The 24583-nt window shown below is 43.7% G+C and overlaps 1 protein-coding gene across 2 annotated transcripts in view; it reads right to left on the bottom strand.

The window, feature by feature from the left end:
- Positions 1-24583, bottom strand: part of LOC142198178 (ephrin type-A receptor 3-like) — a 213862-nt gene that overhangs the window by 27197 nt on the left and 162082 nt on the right. For both annotated transcript variants that reach the window (XM_075269072.1, XM_075269073.1), the window contains one exon: positions 1597-1806. In XM_075269072.1, coding sequence (XP_075125173.1) covers positions 1597-1806 — 210 coding nt within the window. The remainder of the gene's footprint in view (positions 1-1596; positions 1807-24583) is intronic.

Below are 24583 nucleotides of genomic sequence, written 5' to 3'. Positions count from 1 at the left end.
CTCATACGCCATATACATCCCACATCACGCGGCACGTTACTTTGTGTGAATGCACCCTAAGAATGGGGACTAGTCCTCTTTAACAGGAATCTACCTAGTCCCCTATAAACCATTTTATGTGTATGGTGTTGTAAGGGCAGTTATTGCAATGGTGAACAGACTTTTTTGTGCCATGGTACAACCTCACTGCCGAGGAATTAACTTTTAATACATATGCAAATTAGCTGTTTGGTGCACCAGGGGCGTGGCCACATCTACTAGCGCTCCTATGTTTGTCAGTAGACACTACCCCTAAGGGCCTCACATTCTTTATGGTAACAGGCGGCACTAAGAAGCAACCACAAGTGAAAAAAAGTCCTCTGGAAGGCCCGACACACCCACGATTTGCAGTCCATTTGCAAATAGTTGAAAATGTACTTTCTCACCAGGAAGCCACCACCAGATTTCACTTTGAGACATTAAACTCATGTTTAGTATGTCATCGACTCACACACCATATATATGATCTTAACCATCTATATGTTATGCTTATATACATTGAAATCAATGGATGGTGGTGTCTGAATTGGTAGGTAATTCTGCTGATCACATGACCAGGACGGGAGTCCGTCAGAGGCTGAATAAACTGAAAGAACTGTCAGTATACGGTAATATGCCATGTTCTAAAGGTAAAAAATATGCAAATCTATTCTCCAGGATGTAATTAGGAGAACAGTGCACTCTGTATGCCGCCCTCTAGAAGACAGCATCCTTAACATCATGCATGACTCAGTTAAAAAGTCTAATTAATCATGATGTGGAATCAATTGCCAAATTAGTATTTCTATTTCAAAAGGAACAGATTCCCAGCAATGGACAGCGCTGTTTCGGCCTTTTGGGCTTCCTCAGCATAGCGCAGGGATACTGATTTGGCAGAGTGAGAGACTATAGACCAGGGTCAGGGGATAATCGTACACATCAGGGAGAGTGTGTGCCTACATAGGCAGTACGGAGACTTACAAGTCATTCCTGCTCTGCTAGGGATTCTGGGTAAAAAATATGCAAATCTATTCTCCAGGATGTAATTAGGAGAACAGTGCACTCTGTACGCCGCCCTCTAGAGGGCAGCATCCTTAACATCATGCATGACTCAGTTAAAAAGTCTAATTAATCATGATGTGGATTCAATTGCCAAATTAGTATTTCTATTCCAAAAGCAACAGATTCCCAGCAATGGACAGGGCTTCCTGGGCTTTTGGGCTTCCTCAGCATAGCGTATGGATACTGATTTGGCAGAGTGAGAGACTATAGACCATATTGCATATTTTTACCTAGAATCCCTAGCGGAGCAGGAATGACTTGAAAGTCTCCGTACTGCCTATGTAGGCATACACTTTCCCTGATGTGTATGATTATCCCCTGACCATGTTCTAAAGGGTTAATGATTAAAGATAACACTGTAGTGGGGCTTTAATGCAGATAAGTGGGAGTTGAAGGAAAGGGGGAAATAATAACCTTAAGCTATTTACATTCATGTAAGGAAAGGCAGTCATTGTGGTATAGGGGTATAACAGACACGATTACTTGTTACCCCTGTGGATCCATTACATAACATACCCTTGTAGTATAGGCTGCTTCAGGATCATCTTCTAGAACTCGAGAGAGACCAAAATCGGAGACTTTGCAAACCAAATTGCTATTGACCAAGATATTTCTGGCAGCCAGATCCCTATGGACGTAATTCATGTCCGATAAGTATTTCATCCCAGAAGCGATACCTCGCAGCATCCCCACTAGTTGTATCACCGTGAACTGGCCATCGTGTTTCTACGAGAAAGACAGAACGTTGTCATCATTATTGGTGTTAGAAGATACATGGGAGAAAACATCAACACAGGCAATAATACAGAAATCATCCTCATGGCTTTATGAGCTTCGCTGGAGATAATCCACTTAGAAGGCTTTATTCTTTTCCTCTATTTGTAGCCATTTGTACACTAAGTGTATCCATGGCTTTATAAAATACAGAGTACAACCACCGCTGAGCATGAGAGGTACTTCAGAGAAATAGGCCTTATAGGCCGGCAGAAAGGCACTATGGGGTTTGTATTAGATCCACAGAGCATTGTATCAAGCAGCAAGTTCAAGCTTTGTTTTGAAACATGTTGACAATAAGGTAAAGTACATGGAATATAGACACGGTGGTAAAAATAAAAGAAAATAACAATACTGAGAAATCCTGGAGACGGGTGCAGGACACGTAGTGAGAAGATCAGGACTTGTTATATCTTATATTTAATCCTAGTTTCCCATACACACAAGAGAAAAGTCAGCTGAACCTCCAGATTTTGGAAGGACCATTCGACTATATTATATTTGGGGTGTCCTGAATTTGAACATCTGTTCGTAGGAAAATAAGTCACCACCAGTGGTTGCTTTCAGGAGAGACGTATGCTCACAAGCCGCAATAGCTGTATGGCTACTACACAGTGTACAGAGCCATCTGCTTCTGACTCCATACACTGTGCAGATGTAGCAGCCTTGTGGCAGATCGGTGGGGGTGCCTGTTATCGAAACCCATGATATTAATGGCCTACTCTAAGTATACACTGAGAAAGAAAGCAAAACAACAGCGCCAAGCGCTAATAGCTTGATACAGTAGCATATAAGGACACAATACTAGAGATGAGCGAACACTGTTCGGATCAGCCGTTCCGAACAGCACGCTCCCATAGAAATGAATGGATTAACCTATTAATAGCACTGACAGACCTTTTTTGAAAAATTATTCTTTGCCCGGAAAACCCCTTTAATGATGCTAAGTTGTAATTAGAGATGAGCGAGTACTGTTCGGATCAGCCAATCCGAACAGCACGCTCCATAGAAATGAATGGATGCACCTGGTACTTCTGCTTTGACGGCGGCCGGCCACTTAACCCTCCGCGTTCCGGCTACGTCCATTCATTTCTATGGGAGCGTGCTGTTCGGAACGGCTGATCCGAACAGTGTTCGCTCACCTCTACACAATACCAAATGACAGTAGAATGCTAATCTTAAATGGTTGTGACGTTAGCTCACAACCACTATGTAAATGTCAATGAGGACCCTCCAAAATTTGGAGGGAGCCTCTGGAGGTGGCGGGACCTCAGTAGCAGCAGTCAAGCCTGTGGTACACCAAAACATCTGGTGTCGGCATCTGGAACATCTAAAGGGCAGGAAAAAGGAGGCAAGAGGCGCGCCAATCCAATGAGCAACTTGTTATTTATCACACAACACATTTCGGGCAGAATTCTCTTTATCAAGTGTGTTCCTTGAGAAAGGGTACTTTGCCTGGAACGCATTGTGTGATAAACAAAAGAGTTCTTCATTGGACTAGCGTGCCTCCTGAGTCCATAGGCCATCTTTAGTTTTGGACACCCCTTTAATAGTGACAATGTGTTGTGTACATACAGGATAAAAGGCTCTTAATGACATTCACTGTTTTATACACTCGGAAACAAGACAAAGTAGGATGCATTGGCTTCCGAACAATGATGCAGATCTGAAAGTAATTGCATAGTGTTTTTCCGTACCTTGTACAACAGAAAAGACGATTTTACAAATAGACGCCTGAACCTGTCTACCTCTTTCCCATTCATTGTACAGTCACTAGTGAAAGGTTTTGTCGCCAGAAGAAAAGAATTGAATAAACAAATGCATCTTCTTTCTGTGGCTGAATATTATAAATGGAGCTGAAGCCAAGTAAAGATAGAGCCATTCAGGCTTATGTAAAAGCATGGCTTATGGATAGCAGTGAGAAGGAATCTCACAATTACATTTCTTACTGCATTGTGCCAGACTGAGATGCCCGGGAAGGCTAGAATTATCAGGAAAGGATTGAGAAATCAGTATAATGGCACATTATTATACGGCTTATTAAAGACTGTGACTTTAATACAAGTCACCAAATACATGCTATGTTATTGTAAAATACATACATTATAGGTCACTCCATTAAAAATCTTTCTTAATGGTCTTGACTAGGAGTATACTACTGATGGCCCCTCTTAGGATAGGTCTTCAATAGCAGATTGGTGGTCCAATTCCTGACACCCCTGCTGATCAGATGTTTTCAGCAGCCACAACTAGTAATGAACTAATACAATTCTGTATAACTGTGAAATGTATTGCAAGCCCCAGTGACTTGTATGGAACTGATCTTATTGTATCCTCCCCGGCTGCTACACAGTGTACAGAGCTGTGTTAGTTCTACTACACTGTGGCCACCACAAACAGCTGATCAGCAGGGGTGCCCAACAGTGCCAGACCAATCCTGGAGCTCACCCTCTTGAGCTGAGCAATAAATCACAAATTAATTTGCAATAAATCACAGCAATAACCAAAACTGAAAATCAACTGAATTAATCAATGTGTACTTGCTCTCATTGATTATATCAATTATTTTCTATCCTTGTCATCCTATTTCACACTGCCATTGGTTAAAGGATATGTCACTGACTCAACCAAGATCCACTGCTAAGGCATGTCATATAAATAAAGGGTGTGGGAATATAAAAAGGGGAGTGTCCTAAAATGATAATTTATTAATCGTAATTAAGGTAAAATGTTCAATTAATCTTGATTTTGATTAAGGTCATATTCACCCAGTCTTACCACCCTTGGACCACTCCTACAAAACAGACTATAGTACTCCTGATATTTGGGTGCCTTCTTCTGGACCATTGTGTTAGAGCGTGGGCCCACCAGAGGATGTTCAGGTTCTCCGGTGGATCAGTCCAACACTGGACCTCCACCAATCTGCTATAGTAAACTCCTAGATCTTTAATTTTTGAAGACAAGCTATGAGAATGTTATAGAATAAAGCTGACTATACTTATTAGATACCTTTTTGGCTAATGTCCATGCAGCTGACAGCTATTCTTTTCAACTTCCCACACCCAAATGTTCTCAATAGGGATATAGGAGCCTCTGTCAGGCTCTTGGGGCTATTTTATCTCCTTGAGAATAAAAGATTGGGCATGTCAGAATGCTCAATCCTTCGTCTTCCCAATATCTGCCATTGAGGAAAGTTAGGACACCCCTGAACACAGTAGATGGTTAATCAGTCCTGCTAAAATCAGCACGAATGGTTACTACGTCTTTCTATCATCTGGAGTCATTAAAAACTATACTATATGTAAGACACCATCCTCAATACACATCCACAGTGGAAGCCTAAAAACATTTCTTCACCCTGTTCTCTCCTGTCCTCCTCTGTATACTGATGCTAATGGACAAAAACCCAAGTGAGTCATGATAGGGGCTAATATAAGTTGAAGTTTTCCTATGTTCCAGACACTGAGAACAGACGTCCGCTGATGGAATCGGCATTGGAGATGATGGTAGACCTTAGATGCTCAGTGGGATCCTCTATTTGGTGCTAGCACAATATCTACAATTGCCAATTACCTTATGTAGAGTCAATAACTTTTGGTATTGATAACAATATGTTTTCTCATGAGGCAAAGAACTAGAAGCAGATCTACAACTATTACCAATAAAACCAAAATAAAGACCAAAAAGTTTCATGGAGTCTTAAGAAATGCTAACTTGACTAAACTCCTTTGAAAAAGTGCCCAAACTGGGCCAATCATATCAAAACGTCTCCAGCTCCAAATGGAAACAATCTCCTGAATTCTAAGAATAGTGTCTACCAATTCCACATTTTCTGTCCTTCACATGGATGAGTTGTTATTTTACGCTCCTTCTTCAGATTTCTTTGACCTTTATATCTCAATCTTAGAATACATCTAACCTTTGGGTTAGCACGGACACTGTGATCTTATCAAAGGGATTATCCAGGAACTTTGTTTTAATGGTTTTGCGGCTAGGTCTTATTAGTTCAGATATTTCACAATCACAGAGCTTTACGAGGGCAGGTTCTTACTGAACTTGAGTGTTTGACCCCACAAGAATCACAACTTTAAAAGACTTTCTCAAACTTTCACAGATCTAAGATTCTCCAACACCTAAGCCAATTTGCTTCTACTGGTACATTATTCTTATGTCTCAAGAATAATGTCTTAATTTATACTGACTGCCAGATTTGGAGTCGGGAAGGAATTTTTTCCCCTGAAATAGGGCAACTGGCATGAGCCTTCCCCTGGATCAACACTGTAGGGGATTGTAGGGTTATAGGTTGGACTTGATGGACTAATGTCTTTATCCAACCTCATCTACTATGTAATAAATCTAACCATTAAATGAAAATGATATGATTGGTAGAGGGAAATTTGTGTTCAGAAGGCATTAAAGGGATTGTCAAGTTTGGGTTAAAAATTGGCGTTCTGGCGCTCCCCACTGGTGTTGATGGGCTAGAGCTGTGATATCAGATCAAGGGAACAATATAATCCATTACCAAACACCAGTGAGGAGTCGCAAAGACTGAATGTTGGGGTGTTCAGGAGGTAAGTAGTATTTTTTAATAGCTCCGCTTATGGTCAATTTTTATCATTGCCAAGTCCTTTAAACTATTGCTTATATTAGGCTATCAATATTATATCAAAGAGGACCCAAATCTTGACACCCTAAAAAAATCAGCTGATTAAAGGAGCAGTGTCATTGGAGCAATGGCACTAAGTCAAGTGCTGTGACTTCTTAATGTCTGTGAAGTCATGTCCATCACTCAAATAGTTGTTCTGTGTCATATTCAAGTACATCAGGTTGGATGTTGTGCCTGGTATATGTAAACAGGAACCCATTGGGAAACAGTAGTAATGTTTCCTTTTGGGGTACAACCCAATGATTATAAACTTCCCTGAGCCTGATGGTGGTTGGAGTTCCCATGATGGTTGTGCAGGAATATGACTTAGGAGATGAGGTGGAAGAACTGTAACCAGATAATGGAGGTAAAATTATTGTAGAGCATCCAGTGAGGGTTGGGGATGAGTTAATTGATGGTACTTGTGTTACTCATGATGGTACTCATTGATAGTCTATGTCTCCCTTGGTGGGGAAGTCTTCAACTTAAAGGAGTTGTCTGGGATAAAAACTAATCCCTACTCTAATCTAAAGCGAGGGGGCCAGGAGGCCCCTTTGATCTGATATTAATGACCTGTCCAAAGGACAAGTCCTTAATATTTAAGTCTTGTGAAAATCTGTTTAAAGACTCAATATAGTATCTATAAGGCCTCGTTCACATCAGTGTTCATATTCTGTCCTGGGTAGTCCGCATGAGGACTGCAAGTGGTGTACCAGTGAAAGCACATGGACCCCATAGACTATAATAGGGTCCGTGTGCTTTCTACATCATGTGGATCATGTGGACAGGAAAGTATTTCACAATCTACTTTCTTGCCTGCACGATTGGTATGGGCAGCGCACGGCAAGCACACGGATCCCATTAGAGTATATGGGGTCCATGTGCTTTCACTGGCACACTGCTTGCAGCAGCGTTTGGTATTCCATGCGGGGGGTCCCTATGCAGACTCCCCGAACGGAATACCGAAAGCAGATGTGAACGAAGGGTAAAAAGTCTCAGTCACTTAAGGGTGTGGCAATAGTTCCTATACCCCAAACAAGTTGTCACTTTTATAAATAGTACATTTTAGGTGAAGGCCCTGTAACAGATGTCCGTAGGCCTCCTAATGTGCAAGTTACGCCTCTGCAAATGATTTTGTCCTTGTAGAACATTCAGAATGAGTAATAGTATATGAAACATGAAAATATAATGCAGATTTTTTTAGCTTTTTTTATAGTGTCTTTGTTTTAAAAAACATACATTAGTTTTTGCTTTGAGAGTGACATATTTTTTACCGTATTCATTTGCGCTGGTATTTTCGGCTGGCGGTATACTCGTAGAGCTCTGTGCTTCCGATCCTATTGTGTCTGACCTTGTCGTTGGCTAATTGCTGACATTATTAGCTGACTTGCAGCTGGCTCTCTGTTATTGCTTATCTTCTGCCTGATTACATCTATTATGTATGTATCATGATGACCTTCAGGGAAATGTTTGTATGTTGTTGTTTTATCTTAATGAAATAATATAAAGCTGCTGCCTATGAAACTCTTTATACCGGCTGGGCAGACGCTCTAGGAAAAGGAAAAAATATCCACTCCCCATAGAAATTAATCTCATGACCTTCATTTCTCGATACTGAAGAACAATCTTATAGTTGTCATTGCAGTGCTGACATTTATACACAGCTAGGAGAACATGCAATATTCTTTCAGCTCTAGTCATTGCACCATTTTGGTATTGTGCTCCCCCCGCCATGTATAAAAAGGATCATCACATTAAGCTCCTCAGAATGGGTCATCAATATTAGATCTGTGAGGTTCTGACAAAGCGGATCCCAGCAGATCAGCTGCTATGGGAAAGCCAAGTTCTCCAAAAAGTTTACATACCAAAGCAGAGGCTTTAGGTCCAGCAGCACTGCTCCATAGACTTTAATGGGACAACGCTGCATTAACTAAACCCACTTTGTACAGAATGTGAACAGCATGGCTACTAATTGTGTGGTCATATCAAAATGTTTCTATAACACATCATAGTTGCCTATAGTGGTGTAACTAAAGACTTGTGGGCCCCGGAGCAAACTTTTGTCCGGGGCCCCCTACCTCGTCCCTACAGTGAATTCTTGATAGTGATGGTTACGGTGCTAAGGAGTTTAATCCACCTTAGTGTGGTTAGGGGAATCTGTGGGTCTCCTTGGCTTATGGGTAGGGTTGAGCCGATCTTGACTTTTCAGGATCAATTTTGAAATCCAATTTCCGATCATTTTTCATTCGAACCCGATCTCGATCCCAATGCAAGTCAATGGGATTTTTTTACTAATCGGAGATCGGATTTTAAAAACAATCCTATTCACTATACAGCATGGAATCTGTACAATTGAACGCTTTAATTGTTAGAGTCCACGCTGTGTAGTGATTTTTTTTAACCCCTAAGTAGCCAGAGGATTTTTTTTTAATCCTCTGGCTATTTAGTCCCCCCTGGTGTCCACTTACCTGCAGAGCTGGCTGGTCCGGTGCCCGGTGTTCTCGTTCTTATTCGCCTCGCTGTCCCCTGCCTCCCAGGTTAGGAGAGTGTGGGCGGGTTAGAAGAGTGTGGGCGGGTACTGGGAGGGGAGACGTCACGTCTCCCCGCCCTGTACCCGCCCACACTCTCCAAAGCTACAAGCCCTGACTTCTTCCTAGCTCTTTAACACTAACCTGGGAGGCGGGGGCAGCGAGGCAAAGAAGACCGAGAACACCGAGCACTGGACCAGCCATCTCTGCAGGTAAGTAGCTACTAGAGATGTTAGCTAGTCTCCCATTAGAATGAATGGACCCAGCTGGCGCGCAAGGGGTTAGGGCTGTGTGCCGGCTGCTTTCATTCATTCCTATGGAACCGCAGTGAGCCTTTACACTGAGTATACATTCTGCTTTTCCCACAATGCTTGGCCAGTAGCCAAGCATTGTGGGAAATAATCACCGATCTCGATCCCACCTAAAAAGATCGTGTTCGGAATTCTGATCGCGATTGTGAAATTTTCTTGATCGCCGATCGGACTCCGATCTTTTCCGAACACCTACTTATGGGCCATCTGAAAGCTGCAATGTCAAAACTGATGCCAGTGCTTATGAGCCCCTAAGGCTCCCGGACAACTGCGACTCCAGTACCTGCACCCCCTCAAGTTACCCCCCCTGGCTGCCTATAACGTGCCTAAAGGTAGATCCAGCTTTGGCAATAAACTTTGTGAACCTCTGATTATAAAATGATGCTTAATAAATGAATAGTATAAGTGAATACAAGAAATTTTGTAATACATGTAATACATTTTGTTTTTTATTGGAGATAAGATTGAAATATTACTTCCAACTATTTGGGGCCACTACCAGTGGCGTAACTACCACCATAGCAGCGGTAGCAGCTGCCACAGGGCCCGGGACATTAGGGGCCCGGTGACAGCTGCTACCGCTGCTATCATTATTCTCGGAGGTCTTTTCGGACCCCCGAGTATAATGATCGGGGCCCCCTGTTGGTGGAATACTTTCCACCAACAGGGGGCCCCGAAGCTGCAGCAACGGCTGACACACAGGAGCTGCAGGTCTGGCTCCTGTCAGCGCTTCAGGATGATCCCCCTCTCTCCCCCCTCCCTTTCTCTGCTGTCCTCTGCCCACCAATGAGAGGAGGAGGCGGGGCTTATCCCTGCCGAGCTCCTGCCGTCCTGCACTGGAGGAAGAAAGGAAGAAGGAAAGTGAAACTAAAGCTACACAGGTACGTACTGGGGTTACTTATTAATGTCAGGCATATGGGGTGATTACTTGTGTTTTAGTAACTTTACTATATACTTTACTAAGATACTTTATTATTACCTCCATGTCTCTCACATATCAGTAACTCTTATGGTGAGGCACACAGGGGTTAATGTGAGGGAGATGATGGGGTTAACTGCTATTAATATGAGGCACATGGAGTTACTAAATTGTAATGCACATGACCAGATTTTTTATCCACAATTTGTCCTGGTATAGCGGTCAGCGGGTGACGTGACAGTATTTAGTCCTGTAGGGCCACTATTGGGTATAATACTGTGTGCAGGGGCCACTATTGGGTATAATACTGTGTGCAGGGGCCACTATGGAACATAATAGAGCGCGCAGGAATGCGTAGTAGGGACTCGGTCGAGATAATAATAATAATACATTTTATTTATATAGCGCCAACATATTCCGCAGCGCTGTACAATTTATAGGGTTCAGATACAGACATACATAACAAAGAACGTCATTTCACACAATGGGACTGAGGGCCCTGCTCAAAAGAGCTTACAATCTATGAGGTAGAGAGGGTGACACAAGAGGTAGCAGGGGCGGCATTGCTTATACAGTGTTCAGACAATTTTGTGCATTAGGAATTGTGATAGGCTTGTCTGAAAAGATGCGTCTTTAGTTTGCGTTTGAAACTGTAGAAGTTGGGAGTTAATCTGATTGTCCGGGGTAGAGCATTCCAGAGAAGTGGTGCAGCTCGGGAGAAGTCTTGTATACGAGCATGGGAGGTTCTGATAATAGAGGATGTAAGTGTTAGGTCATTGAGTGAGCGGAGAGCACGGGTTGGGCGGTAGACAGAGATGAGGGAAGAAATGTAGGGAGGTGCGGCATTATGGAGAGCCTTGTGGATGAGAGTAATAACTTTATATTTTATTCTATAATGAATAGGCAGCCAATGTAGCGACTGGCACAGACCGGAGGCATCGCTGTAGCGTCTAGCCTGATAGATGAGCCTGGCCGCTGCATTCAGAATAGATTGTAGAGGAGAGAGTTTAGTGAGGGGAAGACCGATTAGTAAGGAATTACAGTAGTCAAGGCGAGAATGAATCAGAGAGACAATAAGTGTCTTTAGTGTATCTCTGGTAAGGAAAGGGCGTATTCTGGAGATGTTTTTGAGGTGGAGGTGACATGAACGTGCGAGTGATTCAATATGAGGGGTGAAGGAAAGGTCTGCGTCAAATATGACCCCAAGGCAGCGGGCATGCTGCCTAGGAGTTATAGTAAGGCCTGAGACTGCAATGGATATATCAGGGACAGATCTGTTAGATGGTGGAAACAGTAGTAGTTCAGTCTTAGAGAGATTTAGTTTCAGATAGAGCGAGGACATGATATTAGAGACAGCAGAGAGACAGTCACTGGTGTTCTGAATGAGTGCAGGGGTGATGTCACGGGAAGATGTGTATAATTGGGTGTCATCAGCATAAAGATGGTACCTGAAGCCAAATCTGGCGATGGTTTGTCCAATGGGGGCTGTGTAGAGAGAAAAGAGCAGAGGGCCGAGGACCGAGCCCTGAGGAACCCCAACAGCAAGGGAAAGAGGGGAGGAAACAGAGCCCGCAAATGATACACTGAAAGTGCGGCCTGAGAGATAAGAGGAGAACCAGGAGAGCGCAGTGTCATTGAGGCCAACTGAGCGGAGCATAGTGAGGAGAAGTTGATGGTCAACAGTGTCAAAAGCTGCAGAGAGGTCCAGAAGAATAAGAAGAGAGAAGTCACCATTGGATTTAGCCTTTAGTAGATCATTAGAGACTTTTGTGAGAGCTGTTTCAGTAGAGTGCAGAGCGCGGAAACCAGATTGTAAGGGGTCAAGCAGAGAGTTAGCAGAGAGATAACGGATTAACCGAGAATAAACCAGGCGTTCCAAAAGTTTAGAGATGAAGGGGAGGTTAGAGACGGGTCGATAGTTAGCAGCACAGGATGGGTCCAGGGAGGGTTTTTTCAGTAGCGGGATTATAACAGCATGCTTGAAGGAGGATGGGAAGATTCCAGAAGAGAGAGAGAGGTTAAATATTTTAGTAAGGTAAGTAGTGACAGCAGGGGACAGAGATTGGAGAAGGTGTGAGGGGAAGGGGTCACTACTGCAGGTTGTGGGGCGAGATGAAGAAAGTAGCTGGGAAACTTCCTCTTCTGTGACAGGTTCAAAAGATGAGAATGGACAGTCATAAGTGCGGCTGGTGAGGGGATCAGTACTATCGTAGGTGTGGGAGTCAATGCCACCTGGGGCTTGGGCAGTAATTTCCTGATGGATCTTATCAATTTTATCATGGAAATACATGGCCAGGTCATCAGCACTAAGGTCTGTGAATGGCGTCTGCACCTTGGGTGTGAGTAAGGAGTGAAAGGTTTCAAAAAGCCTTTTAGGGTTGCTTGAGAGAGAAGAGATGAGGGCGGTGAAATAGTCTTGTTTGGCAAGGTAAAGGGCAGAGCTATATGTTTTAAGCATAAACTTGAAGTGGAGGAAATCTGCAGGTGAGCGTGATTTTCTCCATAGACGTTCGGCACACCTAGAGCAGCGCTGAAGAAATCGTGTCTGTGGCGTGTGCCAGGGCTGATGCCTCCTATGTGGGACTTTACGAGTGGAGGGGGGAGCAACCTCATCCAATGCATTTTTGAGGGTATCATTATAGTGACTGGTGGCCAGATTGGGACAGGAGATTGAAGAGATGGGGGACAGGGAGGACTGTAGAGTATCTGAGAGGTGCTGGGTGTCAATAGCACGCAAGTTCCTATATGTGTGATGGATAGGGGCGTCTTGTGAAGGGGAGAGAGCACTGATGGTGAGAGATAGAAGATTGTGGTCAGAAAGCGGCAGAGAAGAGTTAGAAAATTTAGAGACTGTGAGGAGTCGATGGAAGACTAGATCAATCGTGTTACCGTCTATATGTGTGGCGGAAGAAGAACATTGTGAGAGACCAAGAGAAGTGGTTAATGAGAGAAACTGTGAGGCAGCCGGGGAGTGAGGGGGGGCAATAGGGATGTTAAAGTCACCCATGATGAGGGTAGGAATGTCACTGGATAAAAAGTGGGGAAGCCAAGAAGCAAAGTGGTCCAAAAATTGGTAGGGTGAGCCAGGTGGGCGGTAGATCACAGCTACACGTAAGGAGAGTGGCCGGAAAAGTCTGATAGCATGGACTTCAAATGAGGAGAATGTGAGTGAGGGGACCGGGGGAATGGACTGAAAAATGCACTGTGGGGACAGGAGTAAGCCTACCCCACCACCCTGCCTGTTGTCAGGCCTAGAGGTATGTGAGAATTGTAGGCCACCATGACACAGAGCAGCAGGGGAGGCAGTGTCTGCCTGCTGGATCCAAGTTTCAGTAAAGGCGAGATCTTCCGTGTCGGGGGGCCCCATGTCAAAAGTTCGCCACGGGGCCCCGCCATTCCTAGTTACGCCACTGGCCACTACAATAAATACAGATCAAGCAATGTATTATATGAATACATTTACCAATATAGTGCATATGAAAATAGTATGTTACAAGTATCTGTCCTACAGAAGACAACCCCATCTTAAATTGTAGCTCCCCCTCTCTGGACTAGAATTTTCAGTGGGTAAAGGAAATCTATAATCCTGTGCAAAAATAAGTAAGCCAGTGAGCTATCAATAAATACCTACCTTCCCTAACTAAATCTGCTAGTTTTTTGTAAATCCATAGTGTATGTGAAGACTTTGTAATATAGTTTATTAAATAATAGTACCCATTTCTTCACTTATTTCCCTCTTTATGCCACTGATCAAATTTGTACAATTGACATTTATGGAGAGGGGAGGAGGATAAAGTAGAGAGGTCCTCAAAGCAGAGAGATATCTGCACCATAGAGAGACAATTTATTTTCACAACATAGCTGGGCTATCAGAAGTGACCATCCAGTCTACCCTTGACAGAGATGAAGACCTCATATCTTTGTCACTCTTCTCTTTCTGCACCTCCCCTCTCCTTAGACTTCAAAACTAATCTGATTATATAGAGATAAGAAATAAAAACATGAGTAGTACTTGAAGACGCAGGCGCTTTTCATTAGTGGCATATATTGCAAAGTTTGTTCCCTTCACCTGGACTATAGGATATGGTGGTTTTCCATGAGTGGAAAGTTTACATTGCCTTGGGCACCAAGAAAACTTCTACTACCCCTGCCCCAGATGATACCGAACTTGCCGCCATGTTTATCATCACCTTGATAGTTCAATTATCTCTTAAGATGGCTATTTGCAAAAGGTTTGGCTAAACCTCTATATGTTCTTATATGTTCACCAGCACTGTAAACTTTCCCCATATGACTATGCTGCCAGACCTCAAGGACACCATTTTATTTCCAGACTACCGGGTTCTCACCCTTCCTCAAACTTGTATTGCTAAGAGCTCCTTGTTGTCGTCATTGGAGAGCATTGAATCAATTAGAGACTATTATTGTGCAGCGACTTCTATTCCCGTTCCCTCTTGAGCCACCTTTCCAGCTTGTTGAGCGTACATTAGCACAGTTATTCTCCTTTTATAAAAACCCTTGCTGTGGGTTTCAGGGACTTTTGTTGAATATCACATAGCTTGAGTTTTGCTACACTCTATACGTGACTCACATAGGGACAGTCATACGGAAAAGCGTTGGACTACTTGTGAATATTTTTTTACCATGTATGCAGGATTCAGTCTCTATATTATCCCCAGTACTTGCTTCATTCACAATACAGTGTCCGTCTGCTTAGCGTGGACACTGGGGCAGACCAGACTTTACAACCTTCTATATTATAAGGGGTATAAGGGGTATGTTTCAGATTTGTTCAAAACATATTGTAATGACATTTTGTATTATTTTGTATTATACTTCTATCTGCCTTTCATTTTAGAGATAGTTCCTTACTCATAGCACTTTATATTCGGCATTACTCACATATCTCTTTTCTGCACAGTCATACATAGGTCTAATGTATTTGGTGGAACCATGGGATCCCTCCTTTCCCCCACATACCAGGGGAAAGAAAAGGTTGGGAATATTGAATTCAACATGCTGTTTGTTTGTTCTGTTCTATTCTTTGTACTTCTCCTCCAATTGAGAATGCATTCACTGTTTAAGTACTCATGAACTAAGCATGCATGTGTATAGGGAGACCAGTAGAAATGAACATTGGGCAACTACTATCTAAAGCATATGTACAGCATTAGTTACAGTATGTATTCATTACTTTAACAGTAAGGACCCTATATAGTGTAAGGGATCTCAGAAAACAGTGTATACTGACATTTTTTGCTAATATCTGCCCCCTACATTGTACCATATGATAATCTAGTAATTTAAAGAGGACCTTTCAGCAGCTCCAAAATCCTCAGTAGGTACTGGCTCACTGATTCTGGCACAGTTGGAATTTTTTTCTCTAGTCCCCACCGTTCCTGAGCAATCACTGCATTTCGTTTTGGTGCCTGATATGCTAATTATGCTCTCTACTGTGAGTCTTGGGCACTGTCCTCCTCTGATTGGACAGTCTGAATCACACCCCTTTGGCCACACCTCCCTAAGATTTCCCACTAGAAAGTAGAGGACCTATTTAGTACATCAGACACCAGAAGTAACTGCACCAATTTCTCAGGAATGACCTGGTCTAGAGAAAAAATTCCAAATGTGCAAGAATCAGAGTTGTGAAAGGTCTTCTTTAAGTTAAAGCTAAGATCCACTATGAGTGAAGATAAAATTTATTTACCAGAGATTTTTCTGTACCCTCATAGCATACAGTTGTAGCTGGCTTCAGATTTTCATCGTCAAGGATGTTCATCTTGTTTTTCATGTACCAAGTAAGAATACATTTCTGTATTCTTTGCATACAGTACATACAGTCCTATGAAAAAGTTTGGGCACCCCTATTAATCTTAATCATTTTTAGTTCTAAATATTTTGGTGTTTATAACAGCCATTTCAGTTTGATATATCTAATAACTGATGGACACAGTAATATTTCAGGATTGAAATGAGGTTTATTGTACTAACAGAAAATGTCCAATATGCATTAAACCAAAATTTGACCGGTGCAAAAGTATGGGCACTTCAACAGAAAAGTGACATTAATATTTAGTAGATCCTCCTTTTGCAAAGATAACAGCCTCTAGTCGCTTCCTGTAGCTTTTAATCAGTTCCTGGATCCTGGATAAAGGTATTTTGGACAAACAATTCAAGTTCAGTTAAGTTAGATGGTCGCCGAGCATGGACAGCCCGCTTCAAATCATCCCACAGATGTTCAATGATATTCAGGTCTGGGGACTGGGATGGCCATTCCAGAACATTGTACTTGTTCCTCTGCATGAATGCCTGAGGATTTGGAGCGGTGTTTTGGATCATTGTCTTGCTGAAATATCCATCCCTGGCGTAACTTCAACTTCGTCACTGATTCTTGAACATTATTCTCAAGAATCTGCTGATACTGAGTGGAATCCATGCGACTCTCAACTTTAACAAGATTCCCGATGCCGGCATTGGCCACACAGCCCCAAAGCATGATGGAACCTCCACCAAATTTTACAGTGGGTAGCAAGTGTTTTTCTTGGAATGCTGTTTCTTTTTGGACGCCATGCATAACGCCTTTTTTAATAACCAAACAACTCAATTTTTGTTTCCAAAATGAAGCTGCCTTGTCCAAATGTGCTTTTTCATACCTCAGGCAACTCTATTTGTGGCGTACGTGCAGAAACGGCTTCTTTCTCATCACTCTCCCATACAGCTTCTATTTGTGCAAAGTGCGCTGTATAGTTGACCGATGCACAGTGACACCATCTGCAGCAAGATGATGCTGCAGCTCTTTGGAGGTGGTCTGTGGATTGTCCTTGACTGTTCTCACCATTCTTCTTCTCTGCCTTTCTGATATTTTTCTTGGCCTGCCACTTCTGGGCTTAACAAGAACTGTCCCTGTGGTCTTCCATTTCCTTACTATGTTCCTCACAGTGGAAACTGACAGGTTAAATCTCTGAGACAACTTTTTGTATCCTTCCCCTGAACAACTATGTTGAACAATCTTTGTTTTCAGATCATTTGAGAGTTGTTTTGAGTAGCCCATGATGCCACTCTTCAGAGGAGATTCAAATAGGAGATCAACTTGCAATTGGCCACCTTAAATACCTTTTCTTATGATTGGATACATCTGGCTATGACGTTCAAAGCTCACTGAGGTTACAAAACCAATTTTGTGCTTCAGTAAGTCAGTAAAAAGTAGTTAGGGGAATTCAAATCAATAAAATGATAAGGGTGCCCATACTTTTGCACCAGTCAAATTTTGGTTTAATGCATATTGCACATTTTCTGTTAGTACAATAAACCTCATTTCAATCCTGAAATATTACTGTGTCCATCAGTTATTAGATATATCAAACTGAAATGGCTGTTGCAAACACCAAAATATTTAGAACAAAAAATGATTAAGATTAATAGGGGTGCCCAAACTTTTTCATAGGACTGTATATTCTAAATGCATGCCTCAATTCCAGTGCTATTCCATAAACTGTTGTTATTAATATTTCTACAAAAAATGCATACTGTATGTCAAAGAAAAGTAGCACGGTGGCTCAGTGGTTAGCACTGCAGCCTTGCCACACTGGAGTCCTGGGTTCGAATCCTGTCAAGGACAATATCTGCAAGGAGTTTGTACGTTCTCCCACATTCCAAAGACATACTGATAGGGAATATCGATTGAGAGTCCTATATGGGACAGTGACTGACAATGTCTGTAAAAAGCAGTGGAATATGATGGCGCTATACAAGTAAGCATAAAGAAAATAAACGTACCATGATATTTGCCTTATCTGGTTGATATATCAGCATGTAACAAAAAATTCACCAGAACAATCCCTATTAAGCTATAAGCACAGTCAGATATTTTAAGGCTAAGGCTCCACATAGCAGGTCACAGCAAAAAAAAGCATTTTCCAATGCGGACTTTCCTCTTTCCTATAGGGAAACTGCCAGCATTTCCGTAGATATAATTGATTTAATTTATAATTTATTTCTCTACAATGTGTGGGTGGTTCAATAAAATCCCATTTACTTTACAGAGACTGTAAAATGCTGCGTTTTTTTTGCGTTTACATCATTGATGCTACATGGGGCCCTGGCCTAAAGGGGTTTTCTGGCTTCAAGTCCAAAGGATAGAACATCATCAATATATGATCTATCAGGGTCTGATACACAGACCCCACACAGGTCATATGTCCTAACAGCCTCTATGTTCCATAAGCTGCTAGTGGATGGGCGATGTGAGCTGTGCAGCAGCCTGGTCATCTACATAGTGGTGGTTCTGGTGAACTGTAGTGCCGATCCACTGAACACAATGCCCGTCTACTAGCAGCTTCCGGCAACAGAAGTCTGACACCCGAACTGGGGTTAAACCCTAACTGATCATATACTGGTGACCCGAAAACCCCTTTAACTATATGACCATACAAAGCAATACTTTCCAATATATCATAGTTACTAGAGATGAGCGAACAGTGTTCTATCGAACTCATGTTCGATCGGATATTAGGCTATTCGGCATGTTCGAATCGAATCGAACACCGCGTGGTAAAGTGCGCCATTACTCGATTCCCCTCCCACCTTCCCTGGCGCCTTTTTTGCTCCAATAACAGCGCAGGGTAGGTGGGACAGGAACTACGACACCGGTGACGTTGAAAAAAGTAGGCAAAACCCATTGGCTGCCGAAAACATGTGACCTCTAATTTAAAAGAACAGCGACGCCCAGCTTCGCGTCATTCTGAGCTTGCAATTCACCGAGGACTGAGGTTTCCGTCCAGTTAGCTAGGGGTTAGATTCTGGGTAGGCAGGGACAGGCTAGGATAGGAAGGAGAAGACAACCACAACAGCTCTTATAAGAGCTAAATTCCAGGGAGAAGCTTGTCAGTGTAACGTGGCACTGACGGGCTCAATCGCCGCAACCCAGCTTTCCCAGGATCCTGAATGGAATACACTGACAGTGTATTCCCGTATACCCGATATATACCCCGATACCCGTTCCAACGGTGTGCCCCCCCACCTTCACCCCAGAAATACCCTGCAAGTCCCCTAGCAATAGAATTGGGGCTATATACACCCACTATTTTTGCTACTGCCATATAGTGCCATTGTCTCACTGGGAATTCAAAGAATATATTGGGCTTACATATAACTTCAATTCCAGGGAGAAGCTTGTCAGTGTAACGTGGCACTGACGGGCTCAATCGCCGCAACCCAGCTTTCCCAGGATCCTGAATGGAACACACTGACAGTGTATTCCCGTATACCCCATATATACACCCCAAATCCCCGTTCCAACGGTGTGCCCCCCCACCTTCACCTCAGAAATACCCTGCAAGTCCCCTAGCAATAGAATTGGGGCTATATACACCCACAATTTTTGCTACTGGTATATAGTGCCATTGTCTGACTGGGAATTCAAAGACTATATGGGGGTTACGTGCACCCACAATTTTTGCTACTGCTATACAGTGCCATTGTCTCACTGGGAATTCAAAGAATATATTGGGGTTATGTGCACCCACAATTTTTACTACTGGTATACAGTGCCATTGTCTGACTGGGAATTCAAAGAATATATGGGGGTTACGTGCACCCACAATTTTTGCTACTGCTATACAGTGCCATTGTCTCACTGGGAATTGAAAGAATATATTGGGGTTATGTGCACCCACAATTTTTACTACTGGTATACAGTGCCATTGTCTGACTGGGAATTCAAAGAATATATGGGGGTTACGTGCACCCACAATTTTTGCTACTGCTATACAGTGCCATTGTCTCACTGGGAATTCAAAGAATATATTGGGGTTATGTGCACCCACAATTTTTACTACTGGTATACAGTGCCATTGTCTGACTGGGAATTCAAAGAATATATGGGGGTTACGTGCACCCACAATTTTTGCTACTGCTATACAGTGCCATTGTCTGACTGGGAATTCAAAGAATATATGGGGGTTACGTGCACCCACAATTTTTGCTACTGCTATACAGTGCCATTGTCTCACTGGGAATTCAAAGAATATATTGGGGTTATGTGCACCCACAATTTTTACTACTGGTATACAGTGCCATTGTCTGACTGGGAATTCAAAGAATATATGGGGGTTACGTGCACCCACAATTTTTGCTACTGCTATACAGTGCCATTGTCTCACTGGGAATTCAAAGATTATATTGCAGTTATGTGCACCCACAATTTTTACTACTGGTATACAGTGCCATTGTCTGACTGGGAATTCAAAGAATATATGGGGGTTACGTGCACCCACAATTTTTGCTACTGCTATACAGTGCCATTGTCTCACTGGGAATTCAAAGAATATATTGGGGTTATGTGCACCCACAATTTTTACTACTGGTATACAGTGCCATTGTCTGACTGGGAATTCAAAGAATATATGGGGGTTACGTGCACCCACAATTTTTGCTACTGCTATACAGTGCCATTGTCTCACTGGGAATTCAAAGAATATATTGGGGTTATGTGCACCCACAATTTTTACTACTGGTATACAGTGCCATTGTCTGACTGGGAATTCAAAGAATATATTGGGGTTATGTGCACCCACAATTTTTGCTACTGCTATACAGTGCCATTGTCTCACTGGGAATTCAAAGAATATATGGGGGTTACGTGCACCCACAATTTTTGCTACTGCTATACAGTGCCATTGTCTGACTGGGAATTCAAAGAATATATTGGGGTTACAAATACCCTCATTTCTTGCTACTGCCATATAGTGTCAGTTTCTGACTGGTAATTCAAAGAATATATTGGGGTTACGTGCACCCACAATTTTTGCTACTGGTAGATAGTGCCATTGTCTCACTGGGAATTCCACAAATTTGGGGATTCATTCACCCTACATCTCAGGCTCTTGCCATATTCACCCAGGTTGTCAGTGCTGCACCAGCTCGTTCCCAGACAGCTCGGCCCGAAAAACACGTTACCTATATAGAGGATTTGGACAATGAAGACAACATGTTCTAAATCTAATGTCTGCACCTTCTCCAGAATTAAAATAAAGGCAGCGTTTAACTTTCAAATAGCACTGCACAAAGGAAGAGCTTATCAGCTTGTCTCATGACATGCTACTGAAAAGTGTCATTTGTGTATCTTAATGTAAATATAGTTGTATAAGCTTTTTGGGTTTTAGGCACTGCCAAGTTATTTATTACCACCCGCTCCCTTATGATGATGATGATGACGCCAAAGTCACTGTGGGTGTTCAGAGCTCACAGCTTTGGTTGACATTTGTCTTGCTCTCTGTCGGTACCAGCTGTCTTTTTGGATACCGTAAAGTTATGTTGACTTTATTAACAGCTATAGAAGCTTTAGCCAGGTTGTGACGGTGTGTAACCCTAACAACACTAAGTGGGATACACATTAATAGTCAGTCTATGTACGCTAAACGTATCACTGAAGTAATTTTTTTTCCCTATCCCCTAATATAAGAAAGGAACAGACATTAGACCTAGACCGGGGTTCGAGGCTTGTAAAAATCCAGTATTATTTGTTCTTCATGATGTGAAATATGTGTTGAAAAGCAACCCAAGATGAAGTCAGCCATGTGTGCCAGTGTGTTACTTGGCATGCCTTTGCTGGCCCCAACTGTAAGGGTCACTCTCCATTTCCTCCATTTTCCACTCCCCTTCACACCATTTGTGGTGAAGCAATGGGATGCACTGAAGTGCACCCTCTAGCCTCGTGTGGGACAGGGACATCAGATGCCACTCCAACCCCCTCGTCTTCCTCCGCCAGCCAACGGTGCGAAGATGAGAGGAGTGTGCTCTGAATGTTTTCTGCCTAGCAGAGGCTAGTTCTCACTTACGAAAATGGCCCCACTTTGACCTGTATATCAGGCACAATGGTGTAGGTTTCAAAGAAACATGGCACCAACAAGTTGGAAAATGTGGGCTATGCGTGGACCGTGTTTGAGTCTGGCAAGCTCCAGATCTGCTACCAGGTTCCAGCCATTATCACAGGCGCAAAAATGCCAGGCCCCAGGTGTAGCAGGGAAAAAAAAATGCCATCTCAGCCAGGATGGCATCCCTGACCTCGGAGGCACTGTGCTGTCTGTCCCCCAAGCTGATCAGTTTCAGCATGGCCTGCTGACATCTCCCCGTGCCAGTGTTACAGTGTTTTCCGCTAGTAGCTGGGGTGGAGGTTGCAGCTTCGTAGGGTTTCAGTCTACTCCTGCCATGAATTTTGGCCTGGGAGAGGAGATAGGCCACCCCAGTTTGCACCCGGGGAACAGACTCCACCACATTCACCCTGCCTGTCATTAAAGATAAGCACTGCAGCATCCCTGACCACAGGCGCTTGTCCAAGTGTCGGTGGTCAAGTGGACCTTGCAGCAAAGCGCGGAACTAAGGGCCCACCTGATGTTGAGTGACACGTGCTGGTGCAAGGCGGGGACGCCACACCGGGAGAAGTTGAGACGGCTAGGGACGGCATAGTGAGGTGCCACAGTTGCCATCAGGTCCGGGAAGGCGGGAGTTTCAACAAGCCGGAACGCCAACCTCTCCTGGGCCAGCAGTTTAGCGATGTTGGCGTTCTAGGCTTGCGTGGGTGGGTGGTTAGCGGTGTATTTCTGCCGGCGCTCCAATGTCTGAGAGATGGTGGGTTGTTGTAAAGAAGCGCCTGATGGTGCCTTTGATGGTGCAGGAGAAGGAGATAAGACAGAAACAGGGGAGGATGAGGGAGAAGTCAACAAAGTGGCGGAGGCAGATGAAGTGATGTCCTGGCTCGTCCTCTGGAGTGCATCGCCAGCACTGTGAGCAGAGGCAGTGGCATGAACGGCGGGCGACGCTTGTCCTGCCGTTGCTGCCTGCCACTGATTCCATTGCTTGGATTCCAAATGACGGTGCATTGAAGTGGTGGACAGGTTGCTCTTCTCAGGGCCCCTACTCGATTTCGAGAGGCAAATTGTGTAGACGACACTATATCTGTCCTCGGCGCATTCCTTGAAAAACCTCTACACCTTCAAGAAACGTGCCCTCGATGGGGGAGTTTTTCTGGGCTGGGTACAAAAGGGAACATCTTCGGACATTCCGGGTCTGGCCTGGCTTCGGCAAAGCAGCTGACCTCTGCCTCTGGACATGTCTCTGCCTCTAGCTACCCTTTTTGGTGCTGCACCTGCCTCAACATCCACACTACTTTCCCAGCTTGACATCTGCCTTGTCCAGGTGGGGTCGGTGTCCTCGTCGTCCACCACCTCCTCTTCCAACTCCTGTCTCGCCTCCTCCTCCTGCACAATGCGCATGTCAACTGGCTGCCCTGACAGCAACTGCGTCTCATCGTCGTCGATGAGGGTGGGTTGCTGGTCATCCGCCACCAAATCGACCGGAGATGGAATGGAGGAGACTCTAGTGTTTGAGCATCTGGACACAGATACTCGTCTGTTAGGTCCGTGGAATCGCGAAATGGAGGGGCAGGTTGCGGTACAGTCAAAGGAAGGGAGAACAGCTCTGGGGAGCAGGGACAGTTGGGGTTATTGTTCTGGGAAGATTGGGAATTTTGGGTGGAAGGAGGACAAGACTGTTGGGTAAGAGGAGGTAGAGGCTGACTGGCTGGTGGACAATGTGCTTTAAGCGTTATCCGACAGCCATTGCAAGACCTGTTCCTGGTTCTCGGGCCTACTAATCTTTGTACCATTCAGCCTAGTTAATGTGGAACTTTTGTGCAAAGCGCAGAACTTAGGGCCCGCCTGATGTTAAGGGACACACGCTGGTACAAGGCTCAACTCACCCTAAGTGCCAAAAACACTGCTGGTGCAAGGCTCTACTCATGCCAAGGGCCTCAATCTCTGCTGGTAGCTCAGCTTAAGGTCCTGTAACTTTGTTTGGAAGGGCTCATGTTAAGGGCTAGAAAAGTGAATTTTGGAAGGTCTTACCACATCACACACACACACACACACACACACACACACTCAAAATGACAGTTAAGGGTGAGGGCTTTTGGATTTCCCATTGTCTATTCCATCCGTGGTTGTCATGGGGAACGTGATTTAAAGGGGTGGTTGTTACTGTTTTTTGAGCTTAAATTGGGGTTTGTGTCCATCCATTTGGGGAGTAAAGAAGGTTTCCAGGTATTTTCCCACTTTGATAGAGGTTTTTTTGAATGTGGAAAGTGTGTAGATGTTAGGCAGTGATGTTGGGATAATAGAGGGTCTTTGGTGTGTTAGATGCCCCCAGACATGCTTCCCCTGCTGTCCCAGTGTCATTCCAGAGGTGTTGGCATCATTTCCTGGGGTGTCATAGTGGACTTGGTGACCCTCCAGACACGGATTTGGGTTTCCCCCTTAACGAGTATCTGTTC

Source organism: Leptodactylus fuscus, chromosome 3 (assembly GCF_031893055.1).
Source record: "Leptodactylus fuscus isolate aLepFus1 chromosome 3, aLepFus1.hap2, whole genome shotgun sequence".
Classification (NCBI taxonomy): domain Eukaryota; kingdom Metazoa; phylum Chordata; class Amphibia; order Anura; family Leptodactylidae; genus Leptodactylus; species Leptodactylus fuscus.
The sequence above is the reverse complement of the archived record's forward strand: the minus strand, read 5'-3'. Positions and strand labels throughout refer to the sequence as shown.